A 26,974-nucleotide genomic window follows, 5' to 3' on the forward strand; every position below is an offset into this window, starting at 1 on the left:
GTGTGTTTGTGAGGCCAGAGAGCAGGACACTGCAGCAATCAAGGAGGATTATAACAATGCTTCAAATGAGAGATCTGCCTGTGGGGATGGAGACAAAAGGATGCATCTTGGAGATGTTCAGAAGGAAGATGTGGCAGGTTTGGAAATGACCTGGATCTCTGGGACTATGGAGAGGGAGGAATCAAAAATAAAACCCTAAGTTGTGGGTCTGAGTGATGGAGAGGATGGTGATGTTTTAAGAGTGACAGAAAAGGAGGGAAGAAGAGAATGTTTCGGACGAAAGATAACGCTTCTCCGCTGGGTTTATGAAAAACAGAACAAAACAATATTCTGTTTAAAAATCCAGACATGAACAGGTGAATACATGGCTACCATATGCATTTCTCTATGAACACCTGAACTGTGATTTTCATTCCCATTGACTGGGGCATTGTGGACCAGAATCAGGGTGTTTTTTTTGGGGGGGGTTACTTTTTTGTGGGGGATGAAACAGAAATCACTATTTTTTTGGAGGGGATGTGGTTGTAGGAAGGAGGAAGGTTGTCAGTAGTCAATGTTTTGCAGTTCTGGGGGAAAAAAAACATAATAACGCTTCCATTGGGTAGTGCCAAAAGTGACTACACTCAGCATGAAGGCCCCATTGTGCTTTGTGCTGGACAAACACAGAGATATGGTTCCTGCCTCAAAAAGTTTACAATGAACAGTACATTAACAAAGGTTTTTTTAATTTGCATTTCCCTTCTTTTTGAAGAAAAGGCTAAAATTCCTGATTAAGCTGCTGTAAGGATTTTAGGCATTACTTGTGGCTAAAATGCTTTAGACCCCACCTTAATAAATAAACCTTCCTTTGTAAATCCTTACTGCAGCACATGAGATTAAATCACTTTAAATCCTTAGGGACAAATATTCCTGCTCCACACAAATCAAGACTAAATAGGCTCTATGCAGGATATCAAAAAGGGTTGATGGGGCAGAGGGAAATCATCCTCACAACCTGGTGGTTTGGCACGGAGAAGCTGTTCAGACACAATAGGACATTCCAATCACAGAACCACCAAAGTGCCTCATTTCTCACCCAGGGACCATCTTTAGAGGAGAAGTCAGTGTTAAAGCCTGATCAATCAATTGCTGAAGTCCTTGGAAAGACTTCCACTGACTTAATGCCCATTCATTCCTTGGTCTCCCTGATGAGACTGTCAATGTGTTTGTCACTTAATGAAGAATATCGTATTTTGTTGTTTTTAATAGGAAAGCTTATGTTGAACTAATTCAAGATTGGCTAGTAGTATCAGATGGTAACAACTCTTCATCACTACCTAGTCTAGATTTGAATCTCTGACCCTCCATGATTCAGGTGTGTGGTTGCCATTTGTGGTGCCCAAAATGGGGGCTCTCTGAGTTCTGTCATTAGCTGTATAACAGGGCCGGGTCCCTCTGTGGCTGTCTAGGAAACCTGCCTTCTTCACGGTCACTGTGGATGATAGGTGAATATTTGTTCTGCATCTGAAGTGAATAAATAAAATTATGTCTGTCTGACCTAGTGTTAGGTTTGCATTCACCTCTTCAATAATGGAGTGAGATCATTAGGAGAGTCTCCTTCAGGGCTGTAACTGTCATTAGGCCAAGAAGGGTAGTGTGAAGTCTTGGAAGCACTGCTTTCCACTCTACTTCTCGCTCCTTCCTTCCCTTGCCACGTTTCCCAGTAGGGAAAGACAGTTCAGCAGTGACTCAGATATCATATTAGGTACAACTACTGCAAGCTTTAAAGGGGAACATTCCAAATAGAACATTATTTGAAACAATATTTGAAAATGTAGAAAAACATCCAGAAATATTTATAACAAATTTAACTTGGTATTATATTATTGTTTGACAGCGCAATTAAAACCATGATTAATTGTGACTTTTTAAAATCTAGTTAATTTGTTTTGTGTTAATCACTTGAGTTAATTGTGATTTATTGAGGGTCCTACAGGCTTGTAGAAAGGGTTTCTTAATATCAACCTTGATATCTCTATTACAAAGTGCTCTACATGTAGGGAGGTCTACTAAATAGTATTTGTAAAGTTCAGTGAATAATTTTAAATGTGTCCGCTGTATAATTTATTTGAAAAATATAGTTCAACTGACCAAATACACAGGAAGTGGCACTGCAGATCTGCACCACCCCGAGGGGAACACTTGTCATTTGGAGGCAGAATGAGCATCCTGGAGCTCCCTCATTGCCCTGGTTTGTAGGAGGGAGCACAATCTGCTATACCGCTTTGAGCCATGCAGCTTTTTCTCAGCCTTAGGATTCACTCTCAGAAAGGATGAAACCATTGCTCTGCCTAATCTCAGCCACTACCACTCTCCTTCGGGAAAGTTGCTGTCAGTGCAGAGCATCCAAGTAGCAGATCTAAGCTTGATAAGTTTATGGAGGGGATGGTATGATGGGATAGCCTAATTTTGGGAATTAATTGATCTTTGACTATGAGCAGTAAATATGCCCAATGGCCTGTAATGGGATGTTAGATGGGGTGAGATCTGAGTTACTACAGTGAATTCTTTTCTGGTTGTCTGGCTGGTGAGTCTTGCCCACATGCTCAGGGTTTAGCTGATCGCCATATTTGGGGTCAGGAAGGAATTTTCCTCCAGGGCACATTGGCAGAGGCCCTGGGGGTTTTCACCTTTCTCTGCAGTGTGGGGCACACGGGTCACTTGCTGGAGGATTCTCTGCACCTTGAAGTCTTTAAACCATGATTTGAGGACTTCAATAGTTCAGACATAGGTTAGGGGGTTGTAACAGGAGTGGGTGGGTGAGATTCTGTGGCCTGCATTGTGCAGGAAGTCGCACTAGGCGATCATAATGGTCCCTTCTGACCGCAAAGTCTATGATTCTATTATTCTGATGATCTTGAGCTCCCCACTTGCAGGCTGACCCTTATGCATGCCAGGCAAGGGAAAGGGGATGGAAAGATGGCTCCTTCCTTGTATAGCCTTTCAAACTATTTGCAGAATAAGGTGCTACTTTGTCGGAATACAGGTGGGGAGAATTGGGCCCTGAGTAATCATATCTGCATTTCTGTAAAATGCACTGATGGTCCTCATCGAGATGTCATAAAGGGCTTACTGCCCACACAGTCATTGTGAGATTAGTGACTGACATCCTTTTCTATTAGGTCATCATCGATACCAAGCAGCCAAGTACATCAGAGATCCATGATAAGCACAACACAGGCAATGTTATTAGAGTAAACAAGAAACAAGTGTCTACACATGCATATATTTGTAAAGCATATTTTCCCACTCATCAACACAAAGCCACTTAAATACCATTTGTCGTCTTAAAGTATCACACATCATCATTGTGATCAGGACTAAACTCCACATCCGCCTCTGCACATTCTGTTTCCTTAAACATGAGTGCAAACAAGGCCATGCCGTATATGATATAAATTGGTTTATAGGCACACATGAGTTACTACATATTGTGTATTCAAAATGTTGTGAAATCAAATGTATTTTAAAAAAGAATTCAGATAGCTCAGTCTTAGTTCATTTGGACTTTTGTGAATGAGTTAACATCATGATGACTTAATAAGCGCATCATGATGCACCAAACAGCCTTCTCTCTTCATTCAGATCCCTCCTCAAAACATCCTTCTTCAGAGAAGTATTTTAATCAAAATTCTCCCATGAGCTGAAAGGAACAAGAAATGAGACAAAAATAAACAAACAAGCCCCCTCTGCACTGCTTTTTAAATCATACCTCAGGATCCTTTCTCATCTGGAGCTTGCTTGAGCTTTTAGGCTCAGGCTTCAGTATGAGATGTCATGTAGGAGCAACACCCAAGGAGGAGCACTGGGATGGAATTGTGATTCATACTTACAGACAATTATTCCTGTGCTCTGAAGTAAGTTACTACTTCCCTTTTAAAGGTGCTTCCCTCCTTGTACATGGCCAGCTTCACTGTTCAGCGTATAAGGAGGCTGTAGTCTTGGTTCCATCCCGACCAGTTCACTTTCCCATGGAGGGAGTGTTGGGTGTGCAGCCCCTGCTCTATTCCCCTTGCACCCAAGCCACAATGGGAACACACAAATGCAACCATGTAAGGAGATGAGGAGACCTTGTCTCCTCTGACTGCTATGTGATCTTTGTGTAGGGCTAGCCCCTGGGTCCTATGTTTGCATTCTACTATCATTCCAGTTTGGACTGTGTTACCTGGTTCAGTCAACTATCATGATAGCACCCAAGAAATATAAATAATCCCCAGTTTATAAGAATTTTTTTAAAGAACATTGCTTTACACAGAATATGCAGAAAGTCTTTTTTCCTCCTATGGAAAACTGTTTTTTGTTAATCTGCCAATAACTGAACCTCTTACCACATATCTCACAGGGTTCTTAGGCCTCAGGAGAGGGGGTAGAGTGGGGGTGGGGCCTCAGGGCAGACCGGGGATGGAGCACCCCAGGGGAAAAGAAAACCTCAGCACCTATGTATTTGGCTAATCAACTTGGGTAACTGATCCATTGTGAAATCAGCAGGACAAGGAAGATTTTTCCTTCTCAACTGTGCTTCCAATAGTTTATAATAATTATCACAGTGCTTGTCATCCACAGATCACAATGTGTTATAAAACAGCAAATAAGTGGAAGAGCCAGGATAAGCACACAGGTCTCCTGAGTCCCATTTCAATAACCTATACTCTGGTCAATATTGCCAGCCCGTGAGGCATGGAAGATGAGAATGTATGAAATTCACACACAGAAGGCATTTACATTTTAATATTTAGATTACTTTTTTAGTTTTACTCATTTTAAACATCACATTTATAGCCCCAAAATGAGATTCTAAACATGAAAGAATGTTTGATTAGAGTCTATGCAACAAGTAGTGATTATCCCAGGAAGGGTCATAGGCCAGGGCTTGGAATGAGGCATGTTTGAGTATGCCTACGCTGCAATAAAAAACCCATGCCACTGAGTGTCCCAGCCTGGGTTAATTGATAAGAGCTCATCGGACTTGGGCTATAGGGCTAAAAATTCCAATGTAGACATTTGGGCTTGGGCTGGAGCCTGGGCTTTGAGATCCCCATGGCCTGGTCAGATTTCTAAGCCTGGGCTCCAGCCCGAGCCCAAATGTGTGCACTGAAATTTTTAGCCTTGCTGGATCCCCCTACGGTTGGGGGTCCACTGGGAAATTGTTCAAAGGCGATAGGTAGTTTGTATTAGAAAAGGGATTTTATCTAATATGGAAATATAAAGCCTGAGGTTTCGTCATTATATTTATTTTCTGGGTAACTTGTATATGCTTGCTTTCCCTTACTAGTTCATATTTGAATCTGTGATTTTTCTATTAAATTTATTTTTACCCCAAGCAGGTCTCTTTTGTGCAAACTGTGTGGAGTTAGGGGACAGAGTAAGCTGGTATTTGGGTGACTGGTTTCACAACTTTGGTGATGATGAACCAGAGGAGAAAAGTCCAAGTGTCTGGTAGGGAAGAACTCAGGAAGGATAGATTTGGGGAGACTCAGGACCAGAAGGGCTGTTTGTGTCACCCTGCAAGGAATACCTAGGTTGGTGGAAGCCAGGATGATACCTTGTGCTTGTGGACAGGCTAGGGGTGTCAGGGATCTGAGCCACAGAAACACAGTATTAATGCACCCCAAGGCTACAGGGCAGGTGGTGACAGAACCCATTCCTGATCTGGATGATCCCCAAAATGTCACACCATGAAAGCTCAGCAATGGGAACTATGACAGTCAGGCTGAAGGTATCTTCAATTTGGCACACAGAATTAGGGGCATTCAAAATTAAACACCACTTCTGAAAATGTTGAGCTCAAAAACTGGAAATACCCATTTCAGGATCATAATTTTCTTAGGGTCATGACTGTATGCTTAGGAATAGGCAAACAATTTGGAATAAAGTAAGAATTTAGAGTGAAAAGGTTACCAACACTTATTTCTCCTCTTGTTCATTTCCTTACATACATACATACATTCCATACACTACCTCTATTTGGTTGTTGGGTTTAGTGTGCGGGTGAAGGGTGATAGTGGTGGCCTGTGATATCCAGGAGCTCAGACTAGATGATCTAGTGGCCCTGTCTGGCTTTAAACTCTGACTCTATTCTTCCTTTTTCTGGCCAAATGGGAATCAAATCTGGTGACATATTGCAAAAGAGGCTGCTCTTGTGTTTTTGCCACTTAGATAAGCACATTAGAAAAACAAGACAAAAAAAAAACTGAGGAAGGTGGGTAGCTTATATAATTTCCAGGAAATAGAATATGAGAGAACTTTCTTATAAAATGTTCAGCTCAGTTTGAATACCTATGATAAGTTGAAATAATCATCTGATATTGTGGGTGCTTGTATGAATCACTTGTTCACTTTTACAAATCCATCAGATTCTGTAAAGGTACAACTGTTTTTGCAGCTCATTGAATATTTAAACCTCTCCTCATAGTTACCCCATTCCCTACATGCTGTAAACGTTTCTCACCTGCTAGCATAGCTTTTATTGAAGCAGCTCTGTCAGGGAGTCCTGCATTGTAAGATAATTCAAAGTTGGCTACATCTATAAGTTCATCTTGACAGAACTGGAGATTAAAAGCCCTTTATTTATCACAGTCCTCAGCATCAACTCCCTCAACCAGTGCGCCTCAGCTTTCTGCTGCTGATACCTCTTTTGGGTGGGATGCTGCATTTCACGCCATGTTCCCATTTAACCTTTGACCTCTCTGCTGAGATTGCTAACATTGGTGTCCATTCCCAGTAATGTGGTGACAACTGAGGAACTGGCCAGAAGCCACCAGCACATTTCACTATCAATCATTACTTTCAGTCACTGCCAGTCTGGACTAGAGTTGAACCAATGGCATAGATATGAAAGGCACCAAAGCCCAGTGCAATCCTTTGAGCCATTTGTCTCTTTACGTCTCCTTTCCATCTCAATGAATACACAACAAACCACAGCTTACAATAAAATGCAATATGTATTGACACAGCACTTTTCACATGTATTCCCAAGGGGATTAATAAAAAGTAATCCCAGGAACTATTATAGAAAGCAAACAAAACTGAATTCTGCATTTTGAACCTCAGTTGAATCCACATATGTGGAGCATAGCTGGTTAAATCCCAGCTACTGAGGGACTTACATTTATCATGTGGTTAAGAAGAAGTTGCTTATCTGAGAGAATGTCTTGGGGGTGGACACAGAATGACTGAAAGATAAACCAGTCCTTTGTGAGTAACAGCTTTATAGTGACTAATAAAGTCTTGAATGTCATGCAATATTTTAGCAGGAGTCACTGAAGAGATTTAACAGTGGTGTGAGGCTAGAAATCGCTGATTAGTGCCAGTGAGGCTGAATGACTGTCAAAAGACATGTAGAACCCAAAGCATGATCTATCTTTATAGTTGTGAGTTGACAGACATTGCCATATTCAGGAGAAAACCATAGGGATATTCACTGTAACCCAGCAAAGCTGTCTTAATCATGACCCTTGTATATTTGAAATCCAGGACCCATCTCTGAAGAGGCTTCCAGGTTCCTTCCTTGATTTAAGCGTCTTCTGCTATGAATAACCCTCTGGGTTCCTCAAACTCTCTTTAGTTTCAGGAAGATTATTCAGTGATTTTTGTGGGTTTGAGCCCCATTTAATTGTAAATAATGTTGCTGTTCTCAGACTGGAAATAAGGTATACATTTTTAACAGAGAGTAATTAACCACTGGAACAATTTACTATGGGTGGTGGTGGATTCTCCATAACTGATCATTTTTAAATCAAGATAGGGTTTAAAAGGAAAAAAAAGATATTCTCAAGGAATTATTTAGGGGAAGTTCTATGGCCTGTGTTATACAGGACTTCAGGCTAGATGATCACAATGGCACCTTCTGGTCTTAGAATCTATGTATCTATTATTAAATTATGAGTCTTGCAATATTTGTTGTTGTTTTCTATTTAAAGCTCCAGTGCCTCAAGCCATAGGATGACATAAATCATGAGTCATAAGTGAGTTTATAATCTTCATGGTAATGAAAAGCTATAATCTTCATGATAGAGAAAAGTTTGAAAATGTGTGCCTCAAAAGCTTGAAAACTGGAAGGTAAATTAAAAAAAACCCACCAAATATATTTTGGAAGTCTCATTCATTTTAAGTCCATCTTATGAGTTTTTGAGGGCACACTTTATAATTTTTGAACACCTCAGGTTATCAATACTGTCTTAATCCAGAAGAGTCACATTATTTACTAGTTCAGTGATTTGACAAAAAGCTCCTTCTGTCTTTTAACATTAGGAGATAAATCATATTTAGGAGCCAAATAAAATCCATATCTAACAGAACAACCCCAGTTATATTTGTAACTCTGAAGTTTAATTTCTTACTCTTGAATGTGATTTTCTTAAAAATCTGAATTTATTAATTCAGATGAGGACAAGCAATATCAAGGAAATACAGCGTGGCTGCTTAAAGATCCCTGCAGACTATGGTAAAATTGCAATGTTAAATGTAATAAATCTTGTAGTAGTCAACACAATTAAATCAAGGATTGCTTCATATGCTATAATCATATAAATGTTTAAATGAAGTGAAACAGTTTGAGGCTTGTTGTGAATATCCATATCTGAAGAAAGAGCAATGACAGGACCAGCTAACAGCTGGTGAGCACAATTAGACAGACAAGATATATAGACAGACAAATAAGACAGAAATTCCCCAATCATTTGTTTCCCTTAGCATTTTCTTCTGACAATTGTTCATAGTTCTTTGCATTGAATTACAATTGGGGGACCTCTAGTAATTTATCTGTTGTCTGTTTCAACAGCATTTACTACTGTTGGACATCTTGAGTTTCAATCTGATTATTTAATTATAAATCTGCAAAGTTCAATAATATTTTTGTTGGATATTAAAACGATTTGAATGGTTCAGACTATGACACGTTGCTCACTGGGTGTCATATCCCTGGAAAATATACCATCGAGAACAGTTGTACTTTGGCAGAGATGTTGAACTATATGCACCATCTTTTCCCTCTTAAATTTTTATGATTTTAGGATTCTATGAACCAATTTGCTCATCACCCTTTTATCTCGGAAGCAGTAAAGGAACAGACATTAACTTCTTTCCCAATAATCAGTTGTTAGATTTAAAAGATTTGTGAGAACATTTTTCTTCCGCCAAGACAGTAATGGCTTGTTTGTTTTTAAGTTCATATCCTGCTTTTCCGAGAAGAAACAATGCGGGTGTCATATGAATGTGTGTTACCTTGGGAATTAGCTAGTTGCTTCTGGAAAGATTAATCGATTTCTATGCTAGCATGACTGATTGGAGTATGTAACTGTGTTGGTTAAAAATTCATGGAATAAAGGAACGACAGTGTTTGCTGTGTGTAGTGTAATTTGTTGTAATTGCAGGATGTCACATGCTTATGTGGTGAATGTGATCACAGACCAAGCAATAATAAAAAAGCCATTCACAGATTCATAGTTATTCTTCTAAAGGGGGGAGAATTAGAAAAAATACATATACTGTGTTTTGGGGGATCTGATTTTTATTTCAAGAGAATTATACCACGGTAAAACTGGAGTACTCGAGTTGTAAATCAGATCAGCCACTTCAATATACCCTTCCATGTTGCTGCCTAAATAGGTCTCATTTGCAGACAATGATACCTTTACTGACAATCATTAGTACCTAAATCCTATATAGTTTTACCAGCAAACTCTTCTTATATGGATACAGCTTGTACCAGGAGGAAAAAGTACTTCTGCTAGTATAGCTCATACCAGTTCCCGGAATAAAACAAGCTATGCTGGTGAAAGCACTTTTTTTGCAGGTTTAACTGCTTCTACCTTGTGGCTTTTGCCAGAATAAAAATGCTGTAAAAAAATCACACCCAAGACTAACATTACTACACCTTCAAAAGTTTTGACCATTGGCCTGTCTGTATTCTGCAAGTAGTTCCATTGATTTCGATGGAGCTACATACTGAGTTAGCCCTTTGGGACAGGGATCATCTTTTTGTTACATGACTGTATAGTTCCAAACGACAACTGGGTTGGAGCCTCAAGACAGGACTGTAGAAATAGTGTTGGTAATAATAATAAAGAATTAGTGTAGTGCAGGAAACATTGTCCCGTGGTTAAAGCACTAGCCTAAGACTTAAAGATTGCGGGGGACTCAATGGGGCAGTGGTGGCTATCTATGTACCTAAGATAGAAAGATAGAATTTTTTGACCCATGATTTTATGTAAACATATATTTCATTTTAATTGAGTTAGATTTACATAGAATATGATCTGCAATCAACCAGAAATGATACAAATGTGGCTATATCTCCAGAGATACTGTAAACTCTTGCAAATACTCCAGTCTCCACAGTGTCTCATGCCTTACTGTATCTGCAATGGGAACTTGGAAAATGTCCTTCCCTCTGAATGAGCACATTATCATTATGAATAATGTATGACAGACAGATTGGGATATTTTTTTTAACGTATCAGAGAATGAGTTTAGCTTGATTGTGTTTACTTGCATTCATTAAGTTAAACAGTATTGTGAAGGAAGACAGCAATCCTTCAGTGTGAGAGAGAAAACAGCAGTGCTTTTAGTGGAAGATTTACTATATGTGTGAGTAGATTAACTGCCTGCTTCAGGTTCTATGGCTTTTATGGCCTCTTTTTGGTATAAAAGATTAGATTGTGAACAAACAGCCACCACCAACCAAACAAAATATATTCTAGTAGATTTGAACTAATTAGTCGGTGACTGTCCAGGACTGATTCTGTTTTTTTGTTCAGGCACAACATGACCACTCAGATTTCTGTTTGCAAAAAGTAATGCATGTAGCTGACAGTTTCCTCAAGGGGAGATCAACTCCTGTTTGAAGTTTATTTTAATGGAAAACTTTGACATGGCCAAAGAATCAAGGGACAGATCTACAGCTGGTCTAAATCATTATATCTCAGCTGAAGACAGGCAGGAGTGGAGTGCAGAGACCTCCTCCCCACCCCCACTCGCTTCCCAGGGGCCACAGGGACATGCTGGCAGATTTCAGGAGCGGTGCATGGCGGGGGCAGGCAGGGAGCCTGCCTTAGCCCCACTGTGCCACTGGATTTTTAGTGGCCAGAGATTACGGTCGACTGTCAGAGGCTCCAGAATGGACCACTTGTTCGCTATATACTGGTTGGTGATTCCTGGTCTAGATAATATTTAGTCCTGCCATGAGTGCAGGGGACTGGACTAGATGACCTCTCGAGGTCTCTTCCAGTTCTATGATTGTGTATGTGGAAGGTATGCAGATTTACACCAGCTGAGTGTCTGGCCCCAGGTCTGAATGTTGAGGCTATGTGTGGGCCATTACAGCTGGAGAGAAGTGAGTGGCGTTCTATTCTACCTCCTGAAACACCAACCAACTTGTTTGCTAAATGCCAGATTGTGAACCTTTTACTCCCATCAGTTAAGAGTTGCTTGCATAACTTCAGTGGGATTACCTGTGCGATTAATTGATCACCAGTAGAAGTATGTGGTTAACAATCTGTCCCTAGATTTAGATTCCAAAACTACTATTGTTGATCATGATAATATAGAAATCAGAGAGTGCAGCTTGATTTTCACATGCTAGGTGTAGCTGGCCAAAAAATTGTATGTCTGATTCATCTCTCAATTACACTAATTTGTCTCTGATTTGGATAATTTTGACTTGATTAGAGTTACTCCAAATAAACTTCAAACAGGAGTTGATCTCCCCTTGAGGAAACTGCCAGCTACATACATTACTCTTTGCAAACAGAAACCTGAATGGTCATGGGTTAAGTGAGGGCTAGCAAAGAGGCAATCAAAAAGTGTAAAGTGTAATGATGGGCATTGTATAAGAAACTAAATAAATCATGATAGTATAGGAATAGATAATTAGGCCTGTTATGTTGAATTGTGAACCAAACAAACTCAACTCCAAAATCTCTAAGGGAGAATATATTTAAGACACTGAAATGTCATTTTTGAGGTCACTTCTTGTACCTTAACCTAATTTATGGTAGTGGGGAAATATCTATTGATTTCATTAGGAGCAGGAGCAGATACACAATGAAGATGAGCATTTCCATTCCTCATATTTAAAGAGTAGCATATGAGCACACTGGCCATGTCTTTTAGTAGTGGGTTGCACTATGGGTGTCTCCCTAGACAGCCCAGAGAAGAGGAGGAGGAAAGTATCCTCTCCCAAGAGCTGTGGAGCTGCTCTGCACAGGCTGCATCAGCCCACTGACTAAATGAAGTAACTCCCCACAGCACCAACACAATTGCACCATGGGAGCAGGATACTTTGGAAGGGATGATCCTTTAACCCTGCTATCCTCCACTCTTATGCACTGAGGAAGAGAACATGTCAGTGGAACTGGGCTTTGTTCTAGTTAAGGGCTGCAAACCTCATCTGCTTGCACAAGAGAACCATCTATACCATCAAAGGGCTTCCATAACTAGGAATATAGAGACTACATTTGCCCTCCCGAGAATAGTGATCACCAGATCACTGTGAACGGTTGGTATTGCAATAAATATAGAGGACTGGATCCTCAGCTGGTATTACAAGCAGGATGCATAGGCGCAGGAACTAGGGGTGCAGGGAGCACTGCAGCATCCCCAGGTTTTATGCGGGGTTGCTGGCCCTGTACCCAGGCCTCCACTCCCCAGACCGCGGCTTGGGTCCCAGCCGCCGGCCCTGCTCCCCAGCTGCTGGTCTGTGCCTGGGGCCCTGCTCCTGGGACTCTGCTCCTGGCCCTGCACCTGGGCTTGGGTCCCAGCTGACGGACCTGCTTCCCAGCCACTGGCTGCACACCCAGGGCCCCAAGCCCATGGTCCTACTCCCAGGGCTCTGTTCCCAGGGTTCCGGCTGCTGGCCCCGCAGCTGCGGCTCTGCTGCTGGATCTGTACATGGGGTTCTGGCTGCATGGCTCCACTTCTGACCCCGTGCCCATCCCCAGACTTTGCCCCAGTACCCCTGTCTGGCCCCAGCTGTTGGGGGGGCATGGACAGGGGTGAGGGAGCTGGCTTTCAGCACCCCCACTATTAAAAAGATTCCAGCGCCACTGGCAGCATGAACTGGATGTCATGGTATATGAAGAAATCTATGACTTAATTGGCATTACAGAGACTTTGTGAGACAACTCCCCTGATTGGAGTACCAACATGGAGGAATATAGCTTGTTCCGGAAGGATAGGTGTGTGGAAAAAAGGAGGAGGTGTTGCGCTGTAAGTCAAGAATATATGCACTTGCTCTGAGGTCCAAGAGGAAGTGAGCAACAGACCTACTGAGAGTCTCTGGATGAGGATAAAAAGGGAAAAGAATAGTAGTGATTTTATGGTGGGAGTCTCTTGTAGACCACCAGAAGTGGATGAGTCTTTCTACAAGCAGATAACAAGATTAGCTAACATATGAGGTAATATACCTACATAATATACCTGGACTTCAGCAAAGCTTTTGGCACCGTCCCACATGACATTCCGATAAGTAAGCTGGAGAAATGCAGGCTCGGAGGAACTACCATTAAGTGGATACATAACTGGTTAAACCACCACAAAGAATAACTAATAATGGAATGACATCTCAAGTGGGGTTCCACAGAGATCTGTTCTCCATCCGGTGTTGTTTACCTTCTATAATGCGTTACCTGATGTAGACATAGAGAGCACACTGATCAAATTTGCAGATGAGACAAAGCTGAGGGGGGCAGGGGGGAGTTGCCAACACTTTGGAAGGTAGAGCTAAAATTCAGAGGGACCCTGATAAATTGGAGAACTGGTCTATAGAAAACAAAATGAAATTCAACAAAGACAAATGTAAGATGCTACTCTTATGGAAAAAAAACAAAAACAAATGCACACATACAGAATGAGGGAAAACCGGCTTGGCAGCAGCACTGCTGAGAAGGATCTGGGAGTTGTGGTAGATCACAATGTCAACATGAGTCAGCAACGCAATGCAGTTGCAAAAGAAGTAAAAGCAATTTTAGGTTGCAGTAATAGAGGCATAGTATGTGTCATAAATATAAAGGGAAGGGTAACAATCTTCCTGTATACAGTACTATAAAATCCCTCCTGGCCAGAGGCACAAAATCCTTTTACCTGTAAAGGGTTAAGAAGCTCAGGTAACCTGGCTGGCACCTGACCAAATGGACCAATAAGAGGACAAGATACTTTCAAATCTGGGGAGGGAGAGGTTTTGGTCTGTCTGTTCTGTGTGCTTGCCGGACACAGATCAAGCAAGCAAGCAATCCAACTCCATTAGAATTAGTAAGTACTATCAAGGGAATGCGTGAGCTTATTTTTGTTTTGGTTTGTGATTCTTCTCTGTGCTGAGAGGAAGGTGTATTCCTGGTTTTCTTTTTGTAACTTTAAAGTTTGGCCCAGCGGGAAATCCTCTGTGTTTTTTAATCTGATTGCCCTGTAAGATTATCTGCCATTCTAATTTTACAGAGGTGCTTCTTTTACCTTTTTTCTTTATAATAAAGTTCTGTTTCTTTTAGAATCTGATTGGGGTTTTTTTTAGTGTCCTAAAAAAACCCGGAACTCCAAGTGGTCCTTTCCCTGAGTTTGTCTAAATCACTTGGTGGTGGCAGTGTTACCTAATCCAAGGTACAAGGGAGAATTTGTGCCTCGGGGAGTTTTTAACCTAAGCTGGTAGAAATAAGCTTAGGGGGTATTTCATGCAGGTCCCCACGTCTGTACCCTAGAGCTCAGAGTGGGGAGGGAACCCTGGCAGCATGCAAGACATGGGACATGATAGTACCATGGTACTCAGCACTGGTTAGGGCTCAGCTGGAGTACTGTGTCCAATTTTGGTCAATGCATGTAGAGAAACTGGAAAGGATCCAGAGGCAAGCGACAAAGATGATCAAAGGGATAGAATGCAAGCCACATGGGAAAAGTCTGAAGGAACTGGGTAAGTTTAAATTTGAAAAGAGGAGATTAAGGGGGGGAAAATGATAATGGTCTTCAAATACTTGAAGAGCTGCCATAAAAAGAGATGGAGGAAAAGTTGTTCTCTTCCAACAGAGTGCAGGTCAAGAGGTAATGGATTCAAACTACATCATTTACAGCAGATTTAGATTAAATCTCAGGGAAAACTTCCTAACTGTCAGAACAGTAGGACAATGGACCAGACTTGGTAGTGAAGTTGTGGTAGCTCCTTCATTGGAGATTTTGAAAAGGAGGCTGGATAGCCACCCGTCTTGGATGGTTAGCCACAACAAATCCTGTATCTTGGCAGGGGGTTAGACTAGATGATCCTTGCAGTCTCGTCTATCCCTATGAATCTATGAAATCAGCATAGGGCCTAAGGATCTGGCCCATAATAGTTAACAGCTTGAATAAGACTTGCACTTCTATAATGCCATCTGTCTGAAGAGCTTAATGAACATTACAAATTAAATACTAAGTCCACTCTGCGGTAGGGTTGGTATTACCATCCACATTTTAGAGTTGGGAAAGCTGAGACAAAAAAGGCTGTTACCCAAAGTCCAAAATCTGCAACACTGGGAACTGATTCTTAATTTTGTATGCGTTTGTGGACTCATCCATGTGTGCCTTGAGCTTTAGACAGACACATTTAAATACATCTAAATAAATACAATTAAAATCTCCTGATTCCCAGTCTTATGTTGTCACCCTCAGATGACGTGTCTTTGGATCTAAATTCATGCATTCTCTGATCTAATTTAATAAATAATTAGTGCTTAGCAATTTTCATCTTCAAAGTACTTTGCAAACATGCATGTCAGTAGCTTGAGTCAAGTGAGGAGTTCCACTGAAATGCAAACAGGATCATGCATACATGCACATAAGTAACTCTTCGAGCGTGGCAGGTTATATAGGAACATATGTGTTTTCAGGATCAGTTTCTAAGGGCCTGATTATAACTCCTTTAGTCACACTAAATAGTACTTTACTGCAGAAGTACTCCCATTGAAATTGAAGTTCTATTAAATATTAAGCTAGGAGATCAGAGTCTGACCTATGATGGATTTACTATTTGGATTTTTCAGATGGGAAAACCGAGGTAGAGACATTAAGTGGCTTGTCCATTACTAGAGAAGGAGGTGTCTTACAGCAGGGATTAGAACTCAGGAAGTTCTACCTCAAAACAATAGAACAAATACCTCTAATAAAATGGCTTGAATTCATTTATTTTATTCTTCCAGGCTGTTAACAGGATAGGAGGGCATATCATTGTGTCAAAATGACTAAAATTAATTTCTTAAAGTATGCTTTAATGCACATTAGCAAGATAGGAATGTACATTTGCTTACTTGTTTGAATATTCCATCTGAAGTCCTCTAGTATTCATAAGATTAAAAAAGATAATTTCTTAAGTGTTTCCAAATAATCTCGATAGGAGAGTTTTACCAGTTTTGTTTCATGATGCTGAAAACACTTGGAAGATAGATCAATCTGTTTCTGATAATATGGGCTCAGAGGAAAGAATATGAATGGGGCTTTAGGAACATAACTTTCATTAGGTATCAGACTGACTGTCCCTTCATTAATCACTTCTGAAGCCTTTGACTTCCTTTTAGGTTTGGGATTTCAAAATGGTCAGAAGTGGCAGCTGATGAAGGTTTAGTAGACACCATCTCCCTAGAGAGCAAACAGATCACAGTCCCACTCCTGCAATTCATCATCAAGGATGAGATGGAATCTTTAGTACTAGTGGGCTGCCAATCAAAGTTATCTGTAGACTTCTTAAAAAAAAATCTGAAATGTCCTACACTCTCCCATCCTTTAATACTATTAGGCCTGATCCTGCCAGGTGCTGAATACTTGCAACTCCCCATGAAGTCATCGAGAGCTACGAGTGCTCATCACCACTCAGGAACTGTCAGTTGGGAACAGAAAACATTGGTATTGTGGGGAGATGTTCTCTACTTAAATATTTTTTTAAAAGAGCATATCAGAATAGTTAATAATATAGTTGTATTACATTAGCACCTAGAGGCTCCAATCAAAATTGGGTCATTGTGCTAGGCTCTGTACAAACACAGACCAGAAGAGCTTCCAGCCTAATTAGATAAATAACTATGCATGATATTTCAAGAAGTCTTATTGCTCCTCTAGCTTTCTAACTCCTGTTGCATCCTCTACTGTGTTCCAGTTCTTCTCTTTTGAAAGTTTTTATTTTCCTTATACATTTGGCTCTGGCACTATATTTTCTTTTTCTATCAATATAATAGACATGGTCTCATAAAATGCTATATATGTCCTTTATATCTAAATATAATTGAGAGATTAGCAGTATTGGGCATACTTTAATCTTAAACAGATTAAAGAATTCAAACCAATAGATTGTAAATATATAAAACACACGAGGAAAAAGAGTTTTAAACATTCTTTTTGCATGTACTGCCAAAGGGAATTTTTACAAATTTGTAATTTCTACTCAACATTGAATAAACAAGAGACAGCTGTTAAAATTGTTCTTTTTTCCCCTACAATGATCTTTAGAGATAGAAGTCGGAAGTCATACATTATTTAAATAAGACAGAAACACAATGAAGCAAACTCATTTTAGAGCTAGGAGAGAAATTCTCCTTGGCATGTACTTTAGATCTCTGAAATAAATACTCATATGATTGTGGAAATATTGCTATATGAGAATTTATTCAATTTAAAGCCAGGCTCTATTCTGAAAAGTCACTCTAAAAATAGCATCATGGGGTTCCCAGGTTTATTGTTCTTTGTAGGATTTTTATACCACATTTGCTTAATTTACAAGTAAAAAGACTGAACTCTTTTCTACATATTAGTCCTTAAAATGTATCTTGAGGATTGAAACACTAACTTTTGGCTAGTGCATCATCACCAGTAATATCTGGTGGGCCAAACTGTATTATATCCATGAAATGGCATGGTTTTGATGAATGTTTCTCTGGTAGATGTATGAGCAGGATGCACTGTAGCTCACTATCTTATAACTGTGGACTCTGAAAAAATTAATGCTTCCTGTCTAAGGTAGCAAAAACTTGATTTTTGGCTCTCAGTGACACACGATGCAGCTCTGTTGTATGAGGAGATGCCATTTTTACATAGCAAGTTTTCTGATCATAAAACTAACATCTACAGCGGGGGGCATTTTTGTCCCTGATTTGCATCCAGCATTGATCAGAGCATGACCAGACCCATGCGTCAGGGTCATGATTTAATAGTTGCTCTCTTATATACCCAGAGCACACCCAATATTAAACTTTCATCACTGTTTGTCTAGTAAATGCATGTTTTAAAAAATCTGCTATTAAATCACAGACAACATTTACCAGGTTATATTTGCCTTTGTGTAAACCAGCTTTTATGTGGATATTTTAAAATATATCTATTGTGATGGGGCAAGGCCAGATGGCTATAGAAAAGTAGTGGGAGATAGATATGTTAGCTCCAGGCTAAACAAATCCCTGGTACCAGGATAAGTTAAATGGCAGCTGCTCCAGGTCAGTTAAGACACTTGGGGCCAATTAAAAACTTTCCAGCAGGCAGGGAGGACAGCTAGGTTGATTAGGACACCTGAAGCCAATCAGGGACTGGCTGAAACTAGTTAAAAGCCTCCAGTTAGTCAGGTGGGTGCGGATGTCAGGAGCTGTGGGAGGAAGTTGTGCTGTTGGAGAGACTGAGCAGTACACACCATATCAGGCACAAGGAAGGAGGCCCTGAGGTAAGGGTGAAGTGGAGCTTGAAGTGGGGGCCTCTGTGGGGAAGTAGCCCAGGGAATTGTACGTGTCATGTTTCTAAAAGGTCAGCTACCATAGCTGATACTATTAGGGTCACTGGGTTGGAGCCCGGAGTAGAGGGCAGGCCTGGGCTCCCCCCTTAGCACCTCCCAGCCCCTGATTAATCACTGAGACTGGGAGACAACAGAGACTGTGCAAAGGAGGATAGCTTCTCCTTACCTCCCTCGCTGGCTTTATGATGAAAATGGCTCAGTAGACTGTGACCCTTGTCTCTAGAGAGAGAAGGGTTATGAGGAGGGTCACAGTGAGCCTCTGAGGCTAGCGAAATCTGCCAGGAAACGTGGGACCCATGGAGACAAGTACAGAGCTTTGTCACACTATATTCACTTAATCAAAAATATAAATTCTAAAAATGTAAAAGAAGGGCATCAAAGAGTAACATTAAAAATAAACAAGTTTAAACAAAAACTTCTACTTGTTCTAATCTTCTGCTTAGGTTTACCCATAAAAGAATGACTATTAGTTCAGACAAGAATACAGTTACTGAAGACTCATTGTCCACTGACAACCTGGAGCTAGATTCACCATCTCACTCTGGCTGCCTTGCACTGATCTGATGATGCCTCACAGATGTAATAAACTTGGATTCACTGGTCAGTTAAATTGGGTTTATGGCAATTTTGTGTCACCAGAGCAATAAGAAGCAGACAATGTAAAACTGTGAATCTAGACTGTAAAGTCTTTCCTGGACTATGTCTTCAGTTTTATCCTTTTAGGCCAAACAAGAATGCTGATTCTCTCTGTCATTCTAACCATTGTAATCAGCAGCTCAAGTTTTAAACCTTGTTCACCTCCTTTGTATTCAGGAATGTGTTTTGTGAGTGAAGAGATATTGTATTTAGAGTTTCTTTTTCATGTAGGAAATAGAAAATTCTGCTTCAGAAGGATCTCTGAAAAAACTTTTAATTGATAACATCAAAGACACATGGCTTTGATAAATTAATTTGGGTTTTCTATGCATTTCATACAGATTAAAAAACATATAATCCAATCCCGTGTTTGCAATATAGATTATATTGATTCTTGTGCCATACAGAAGGGTGTATATTGCCTGAGATTTGTTCCTTTAAATTGCAATTAAATGTTTGAAACTCCAGACAGCTGAAAAAACCAGCTTCCCTCTCCAATTTAATTATCCATGCCGGTTTGTCTCTACATAGCAGAGTTATGCAGCAGAGTGCCAATTAAAAATTGTCCTTTTGATTGCCAATAAACATTAAAGGCTCAATTATGTGCATCTCCCTGAGGCTGGGTGGAGGAGGGTTATTTAGTATGTGACCGGTGGTGGCTGGTGGCACATGATGCCTAAGCATTACAGAGGGATACCTGGGGGAGTGCACACAGCAATGGTATTGCTAAACATGTTTAAAGGGTATAGCATGTACTACCTCCAGTATCAGCTTCCGAGTGCTAGCTTCTGTACAGGGAAGGCAGGGCTGACCTTGTCCCAGCCTTATCTCCTCTGGAATGTATGGTTCTGGTGGCATCACCAAATAGCCCTGTCTTCCACTCTGAGGTCCAGTCCTGCATTGCTTCCTGAGAGATGCCAAATGCCTTTAAATTCCATTTAAGGGCAGGGCATTCAGTTTCTCTCAGACATTGAGAACCTTGCATGATCTCGACCAGGAAAAGCAAGCAGCTTCATTAAGGCTTCTTCCCATGATATTGTACTGGGAAGGGAAGAGAAACTGAGCCAGATCTTCAGCCCTGTTTAAATCTCATTTGTGCTGCTGGAATCCCCCGGTGGCATAGAGCAAGCATAGTTGGCTTATTGCCACCCAGTCTTTCTTCCCTCTACAGAACGGTTTTCCAGAGTGGGCCAGAGGCAGAGAGATGGTGACCTAAGGATGATAGATTGGGCTCTTAGCTCACTGCAGTTCTGGACCAGTAGAGTAGTCACTGGGGATCCCGTGGCCACACTTATTTGCACCAGGGTTTCCTCTCCAAGAATGAGTTCAGCATAGCTGATGATCCAGCAGATAGAGTTCCTCTACCCCTCCCCCACTAGTGGCTCTTACAGGTGTGGCTATAATTTGCACATTATGGATATGAGACTGTGTTCTCAAGCAAAAAGTGTGATGACCTCCTTTTAGTTCCTATTTGTGAACACCCCAACCGCACCATATAATTTAGCATGTTTTCAGCACCAATAAAAGTCTCAAATCAAGAGCGATCTGAAGGATGGAATAGGAAGAATCTTGCAGCAGCTCAGGATAGAGGAGCATTGGCAGAACTGTGTGAAAGAGCTTGCATAGTATCTGCTAACATTGTGCCAGCGAAGTATAACTTTATTTGATATTATAACCAGGCATTTTGAAGAAAGCATAGGCTGTGATTTACAGTTCTCAGCATCTGACTTGCCCTTTCTATAGTATGAGGGTTGGGTTACTGGATTTCCTTTGAGTCCTAGTTTGGTGATAGCCAACCTGCATTTTTTTTTCTATTTTATTTTTCGGTGACCTCTGGGGAGCAAAAGTGAAAATGAAAACCAAGTCCCAAACTATTTGTGCTGAACTTTCCAGTTGCGCAACAAACTCAGGCTCATCATAGTGCAGTGAGGCTACATGACAGTTTGTCTGAATTCATGTAATTATTGGGTCCTGTCATTAATAGGATATGTCAAGTTTTCATCTCAAAGGGAAATAATGTAAGTACATGGTGTCCATACAAAGTGATATTCTACTGGAGTGTTGCATAAACTAAGTGACGACAAGAGGGTTTTTTTATATGTTCTTGTGTTCTATAATATGTCCCATCTGAGTCAAGAGGAGAAGAAACAGATGTCTCAAAGGACAGAAGCATTGATGTACCATAGAATACACCGGCCATGATCTCTATTATACCAAAGGAAAGTTCATTAAAGTGAGCTTTAACCTTAGGTAATACACAACATCCTGACTACAATATCTCTGTCATAAAATGGGCAACATTTTGTAATACTTTGTGAAGTACTGCAGTGCTATTAGAACAGGATTATTCATATAGCATGTTTTCAAAAGGGGCTGTATATGGATGTAATTCCAACATTCAGGTTTTTCAAGACTTTCTTGCTCTTCAATTTTCTTTCCCTCACAGTTCTAGCCAAAAGGGAGATGATGACTATGAAGATTATACATCCAACAAAACATGGGTTTTGACTCCCAAAGTCCACGAGAGTGATGTCACCCTGATTTTAAATGGATTGCTGGAGGGATATGACAACAAACTGAGACCTGACATAGGAGGTGTGTTTTCTAACCTATTTTTAATTGAAATGGGGGCTGGAGGAAGAGAATCCTCACATTACAATATATGTATTGGAAACATAATCCACACAAAAGGTATAAAAACAAAATATAATACAATATAACTTCATTTTTTATAATATTTATCATAAACACTTTGGCCAAGATGTGTAAGTGAGGCTTGTGTATAAGGATGGCCTGATAAATCCATATCAAGGCACCTAAATGGCCTGATTTGCAATAGTTCTGAGCACCCAAAAATTCCATCGAAATTGCTGAAGCCAGAAACTCAACTACTTTGAAAATCAGGCCACTTCTATTTTGTGCCTAAACATGGAGTTAGGAGTTTAAGTTTAAGCATTCAGTTTTGTAAATGTTGGTGAGTATCACTAAATGCTTTATATAGTTAAATTATACAGTCACAAAGTTACAAATAATACATAGCAGCAGATGGAGAGGATAGAAAGGAGTATAGAAAAAGGGAGACGATATGGATTAGAAGACCCTAAGATGAAGTAATGAGAATAGCATCATTGAAGGTTTATATCCATTTTCATCAACTGAGGCTCTCACTCATGAGTTTTCAGATGAACTTAGAACAGCAATGGAGTAGTTAAAGAAGTGAGGCAACATATGAAGCCTATCCCAGATCATAAAAACTACAGAAGTGAAGGGTCTCGTATAATAATAATGAGATTGTGGAAAGGAACAGAGAGAAGTCATGGACTAGAGAAACAAAAGGAAGTAGGGGGCAGGAAGCTCCATGAAATAGGCTAGCTCAAGCAAGTCTGAAGAAGTTTAAAACCAAGAACGACAATTTTTACCTATACTCCACAAAGAAAGTTAACATGAGTATTTATGTGGGTAACACCCACTGATAATACTTATGTACACATTGTAAAATTAGCAGAGGAATTCCCAATGAAACACACATAACCAGAGTACTTGTATGGCTTGTTCTCCCAATCCCAGACTTTAGGGAATAAAAGGAGTGGAACATCCATAAAAATAATCTGGGAAGATTGATTTTGTTTTTGTTAGGGGTGTCTGGAATTAATATGGTCAAAGTGGGAGAACAATATTTCAAACTAAACTAGTCTAACAATTGTTTTCCATTCCTGTTTTGCAAGCCCCAAATGTTGTTTTGGGCTCATGAAATGTTTGTTTATCTGCAGACATCACTTCAGGCTATGTCAGTCACGTTGCATTGAGTCCCATCATGTGAAATGAGTGCTGAAACACAGTGTAAGAGGACTCTGAAAAAAAGTGTGTGTTTTCTCAAGGAGTTGCATTTGATAAAATTTGTTTTTGAGAAACAAAGTCCCCTACACAGACAACAAAACATAGGCATAGCATCATTCTGATCTCACTCACATCAGTGTATTGCCTTTGAGTCCCATAATTATTCCTCATTTACACCAGTATAAATGTGGTCAGAATCTGCTGCTGAAGTATCTTTGTCTATTGAGGAACTAGAAATATTGCTGTAAAATTTATTTTTTACTATATTTATTTGCTGTTTGGAAATGTGTCTTTCTCTCTCTCACTCACACTCACACCTCCCACCCCCCAAACACACATAAAATAGACACTCCAAAATAATAACCTTATGTGTGATTTTTATGTAGTGGATTTTGACCTTGATTTGTATCAGCAATTCTTATTGTTTTCCTTGCAGTGAAACCAACAGTAATTCACACTGACATGTACGTAAATAGCATCGGTCCAGTGAATGCTATCAATATGGTAGGTAACTGTTTATAACACTTTGCTATACTTTTAATGATCAGTATATTCGGTTTGATGTATGCAATAATTCCTTTATAGTTGCAGTGCAATTATGTTTCCATTATTTTTGACACTGCACTGTATGTATTTTATTTTAAAAGTCTTATTATATCAAACTCATGGAGAAGAGTAGGGCATGGTTGTGGTTGGAAGTGGAGGTTTTCCGTACATCAGAAACCGGTATGAGCGTGCTTAATAACATTATTACATGGTTACTAGCTCACACGTGTGCAACCATGTTGTGGTCCCTTATTTAATCATACAAGGGCTTGCAAGATCCAGTCCAGAACATGTTAATTTGGGTGAGGATGGACCAACACTTTAGTATTCTTGTCATCTCACAGCCAGAAACAGCCTGTGTAATATGTACGTCATAACACTTGTGTTAGAGGCATTGTTTGGTATAGAAATACAGACATTGATCATGACACACAGTAGAATGAAACAGAGGTGGAAGGATGGATCTGCAATTTAATTAACTTTTAATTTTAGGAGGGTGATGGGCCTTCCTCAAGAAATACCAGACATTTACTTTGATCCAGTATGGTTTTAAATGACCTGATGTCAAATATCCCATAGTTAGAGGTGGCACCCTTCAGCCTGATCCCTAGGATTCAGTACACCTCTGAATCCTCTTCCCCCTCTCCCCATGAGGTGGAATGAACGTGTACATGAAAAGTTAGATAGGGAAGACTTAAGGTCTGCACACTGATAGGGTCTGCCGGTTTTCTACTGGATCTCTTATGTTTACCTGTGATAGCTGGCCCCTTTGATCTTCACAGGGAGTGCAAATTGTAACAATATTACAAATGTCACTATTAACATAAAGCTTTTAAATTTCTCTCCTAACTAACCTAGAATTGGACCTCCAGGATGCTTCAAGGAAGGAGCAAAACACCTTGCCAATCTTGCCATATGAAACAAATATTTTCCTCATGCCCCAAACTAGTGACTGGCCAGACCCACAGCCTCTTGGAAACACAGTTCAAACTATACCTCTAAGAGCTGCAGAATGGCTGCTGCACCTCCTAAGAGCTTCATATGGAGCAAGGGGACAAGCATAAGGGACAATCAAGTCTCCCTTCCTTCCACAGACTGGCCAACGGGAGGCATGAGGAGGCAGAGAAATCTCTCCCTTCCACTGACCCCACTCCCTGATCAGACATGATCTCCATGTGCATTCTGAGTGCCAGGGCAGGGAAAGAGAAAGAGGAAGTTCCAGCTTAGCTAAGCCTTCCCCTTCTTTCCATGCCTCCTCACAGGACCCTAGGGATTGTGTATCCCCTACCAAACTGACCAAACACACACCTCTCCCAACTAAGACTGGCTGGAGAGTGGGAGGGACACACTGACTTGAAAAAGATACAACCAGTAGCTATCAGTTAGCTTTGGGTGAATAATGGGAAAAAACAGCATCAAACCTTATTTTTGAAAATAAAAATCACAAAATTTATCAAAGTTTTTCAACCAGCTTTAGCATCAATCCCTCTCATAGTGACTGCAAATACTTTTTCAGGTTTTTCAGAGAAATGCTTTTAAAAGTGCAACTCTGACCCTAGCATGCACAATGTTTTCACTACTATTTCTGGTTAATGAACAGGAATATACAATCGATATATTTTTCGCCCAAACCTGGTATGACAGACGTCTGAAATTCAACAGCACGATAAAAGTGCTCCGTTTGAACAGTAACATGGTTGGGAAGATCTGGATACCAGATACGTTTTTCCGAAACTCCAAGAAGGCTGATGCTCATTGGATAACAACGCCCAATAGGATGCTCAGGATCTGGAATGATGGCAGAGTGCTATATACACTAAGGTATTACACTTGAATTTAAATTTGGTTTCTCATGGAAAAGCAAAGAAGTACATTTTATGCAATTGTAATGTGAATAAAAAATACCTATAAATTTCTAATCATAGGAGAGGTTTAAACATAACTGGAATGCATAACTTAACGTAACTTGCCTGATTGTAATTTTAAAATGTCCTGGAAAATGTGAAATGCATAGATCATTTGTACTTTGTCTATTTAGAAGGCTGGATATTGCCATAGTTTAAGTGTCTCATTTTCATCCAGATTTTAATATCCTATTCCACAAGGAATCTCACTAAAGTAAATAGAACTACATGAGGAGTAAGGAACTATTCAATATAAGGTAATACAATCTTCTCCCTGAAGAACATTGTGTTTACAATTTATTGCTTACCAGTTGTTTTGCCAGTCTTATAATTTTCTCTTCTAGCTATTAAATTAGAGGATTTTAAAATCACTGATTGAATTAATCAGTATTTATGACCAATTTGCATCAAAGTTTCCTGTTCTCATTCAAGTCCATTTCATGCTCCTTTTGACGTCAGTGGAGCTGGATAAAGCTCCCAGGTGAAAAATGTTTAATTTCTGGAAATCCTTGTGGAAATACAGACAAAATGGGTGAGGTAATATCAGTCATTTAGAGTCTGATCCAAAACCTATTGAGTTTATATTCATCAAAGTTTTATTAGGACAGTGTACATATCTATCCGTTCATATATCTCCCTTTTGGTTTCTTAGAGGTTACTAAAAATTTTCTTTCTTCTTTGCTTAAGAATCTTTTTTGATGTTGGAAGAAATGTCTGAATTACAAGGAGTTATTTTGTAGTTATTTTACATTCATTATGCATCACATTTTGAAGAAGAGATAAGAAAATGATTGGAATTTAAATCCAGCGTGAATCAAAGTCAGTCTGATAAATCACATCCTACATCTGCTTTTGAAATGTTAAATAGGTCTTAATATCTCAAACCATGCTCTCTTCTCTCTTCAGACCTCACTACTTTTCTCCTCAAAACACTCAGTTTCTCTCTTTAGTGACCTGACATTAAGTTGTAGTCAGTAGTTCTATTAAATATCATGATCAGTGCCAGTAACATTCAAATTCTAATAATAAACCTTGGCTTGAGCTAAATGTGATCATCTCATCCCAAATGTGCCTCAGAAATCGAGCACACAATTTGAGAGATCCCATATTACAAGAGTATTGGAAGTGACAAAAATATGGTATATTGGTAAAGGCTTGTGTGTTGAAGCTTGCCGGAATTATGCCGGGCTCTAGCCACTACTGGTGGTCACTCGCTTTCATGAGCACTATATTCCCTAACAAATGTTAAGTGATTTTCTAATGAAAATAGTGAGAATCTTGGCATTTG

General features: G+C 40.0%; 1 protein-coding gene across 2 annotated transcripts in view; it reads left to right on the forward strand.

Annotated features, from left to right (window-relative positions):
- Positions 1-26,974, forward strand: part of GABRG2 (gamma-aminobutyric acid type A receptor subunit gamma2) — a 95,456-nt gene that overhangs the window by 10,945 nt on the left and 57,537 nt on the right. For both annotated transcript variants that reach the window (XM_074960643.1, XM_074960644.1), the window contains exons 2-4: positions 21,846-21,994; positions 23,673-23,740; positions 25,383-25,603. In XM_074960643.1, coding sequence (XP_074816744.1) covers positions 21,846-21,994; positions 23,673-23,740; positions 25,383-25,603 — 438 coding nt within the window. The remainder of the gene's footprint in view (positions 1-21,845; positions 21,995-23,672; positions 23,741-25,382; positions 25,604-26,974) is intronic.

This window comes from Natator depressus, chromosome 8 (assembly GCF_965152275.1).
Source record: "Natator depressus isolate rNatDep1 chromosome 8, rNatDep2.hap1, whole genome shotgun sequence".
Classification (NCBI taxonomy): Eukaryota; Metazoa; Chordata; order Testudines; family Cheloniidae; genus Natator; species Natator depressus.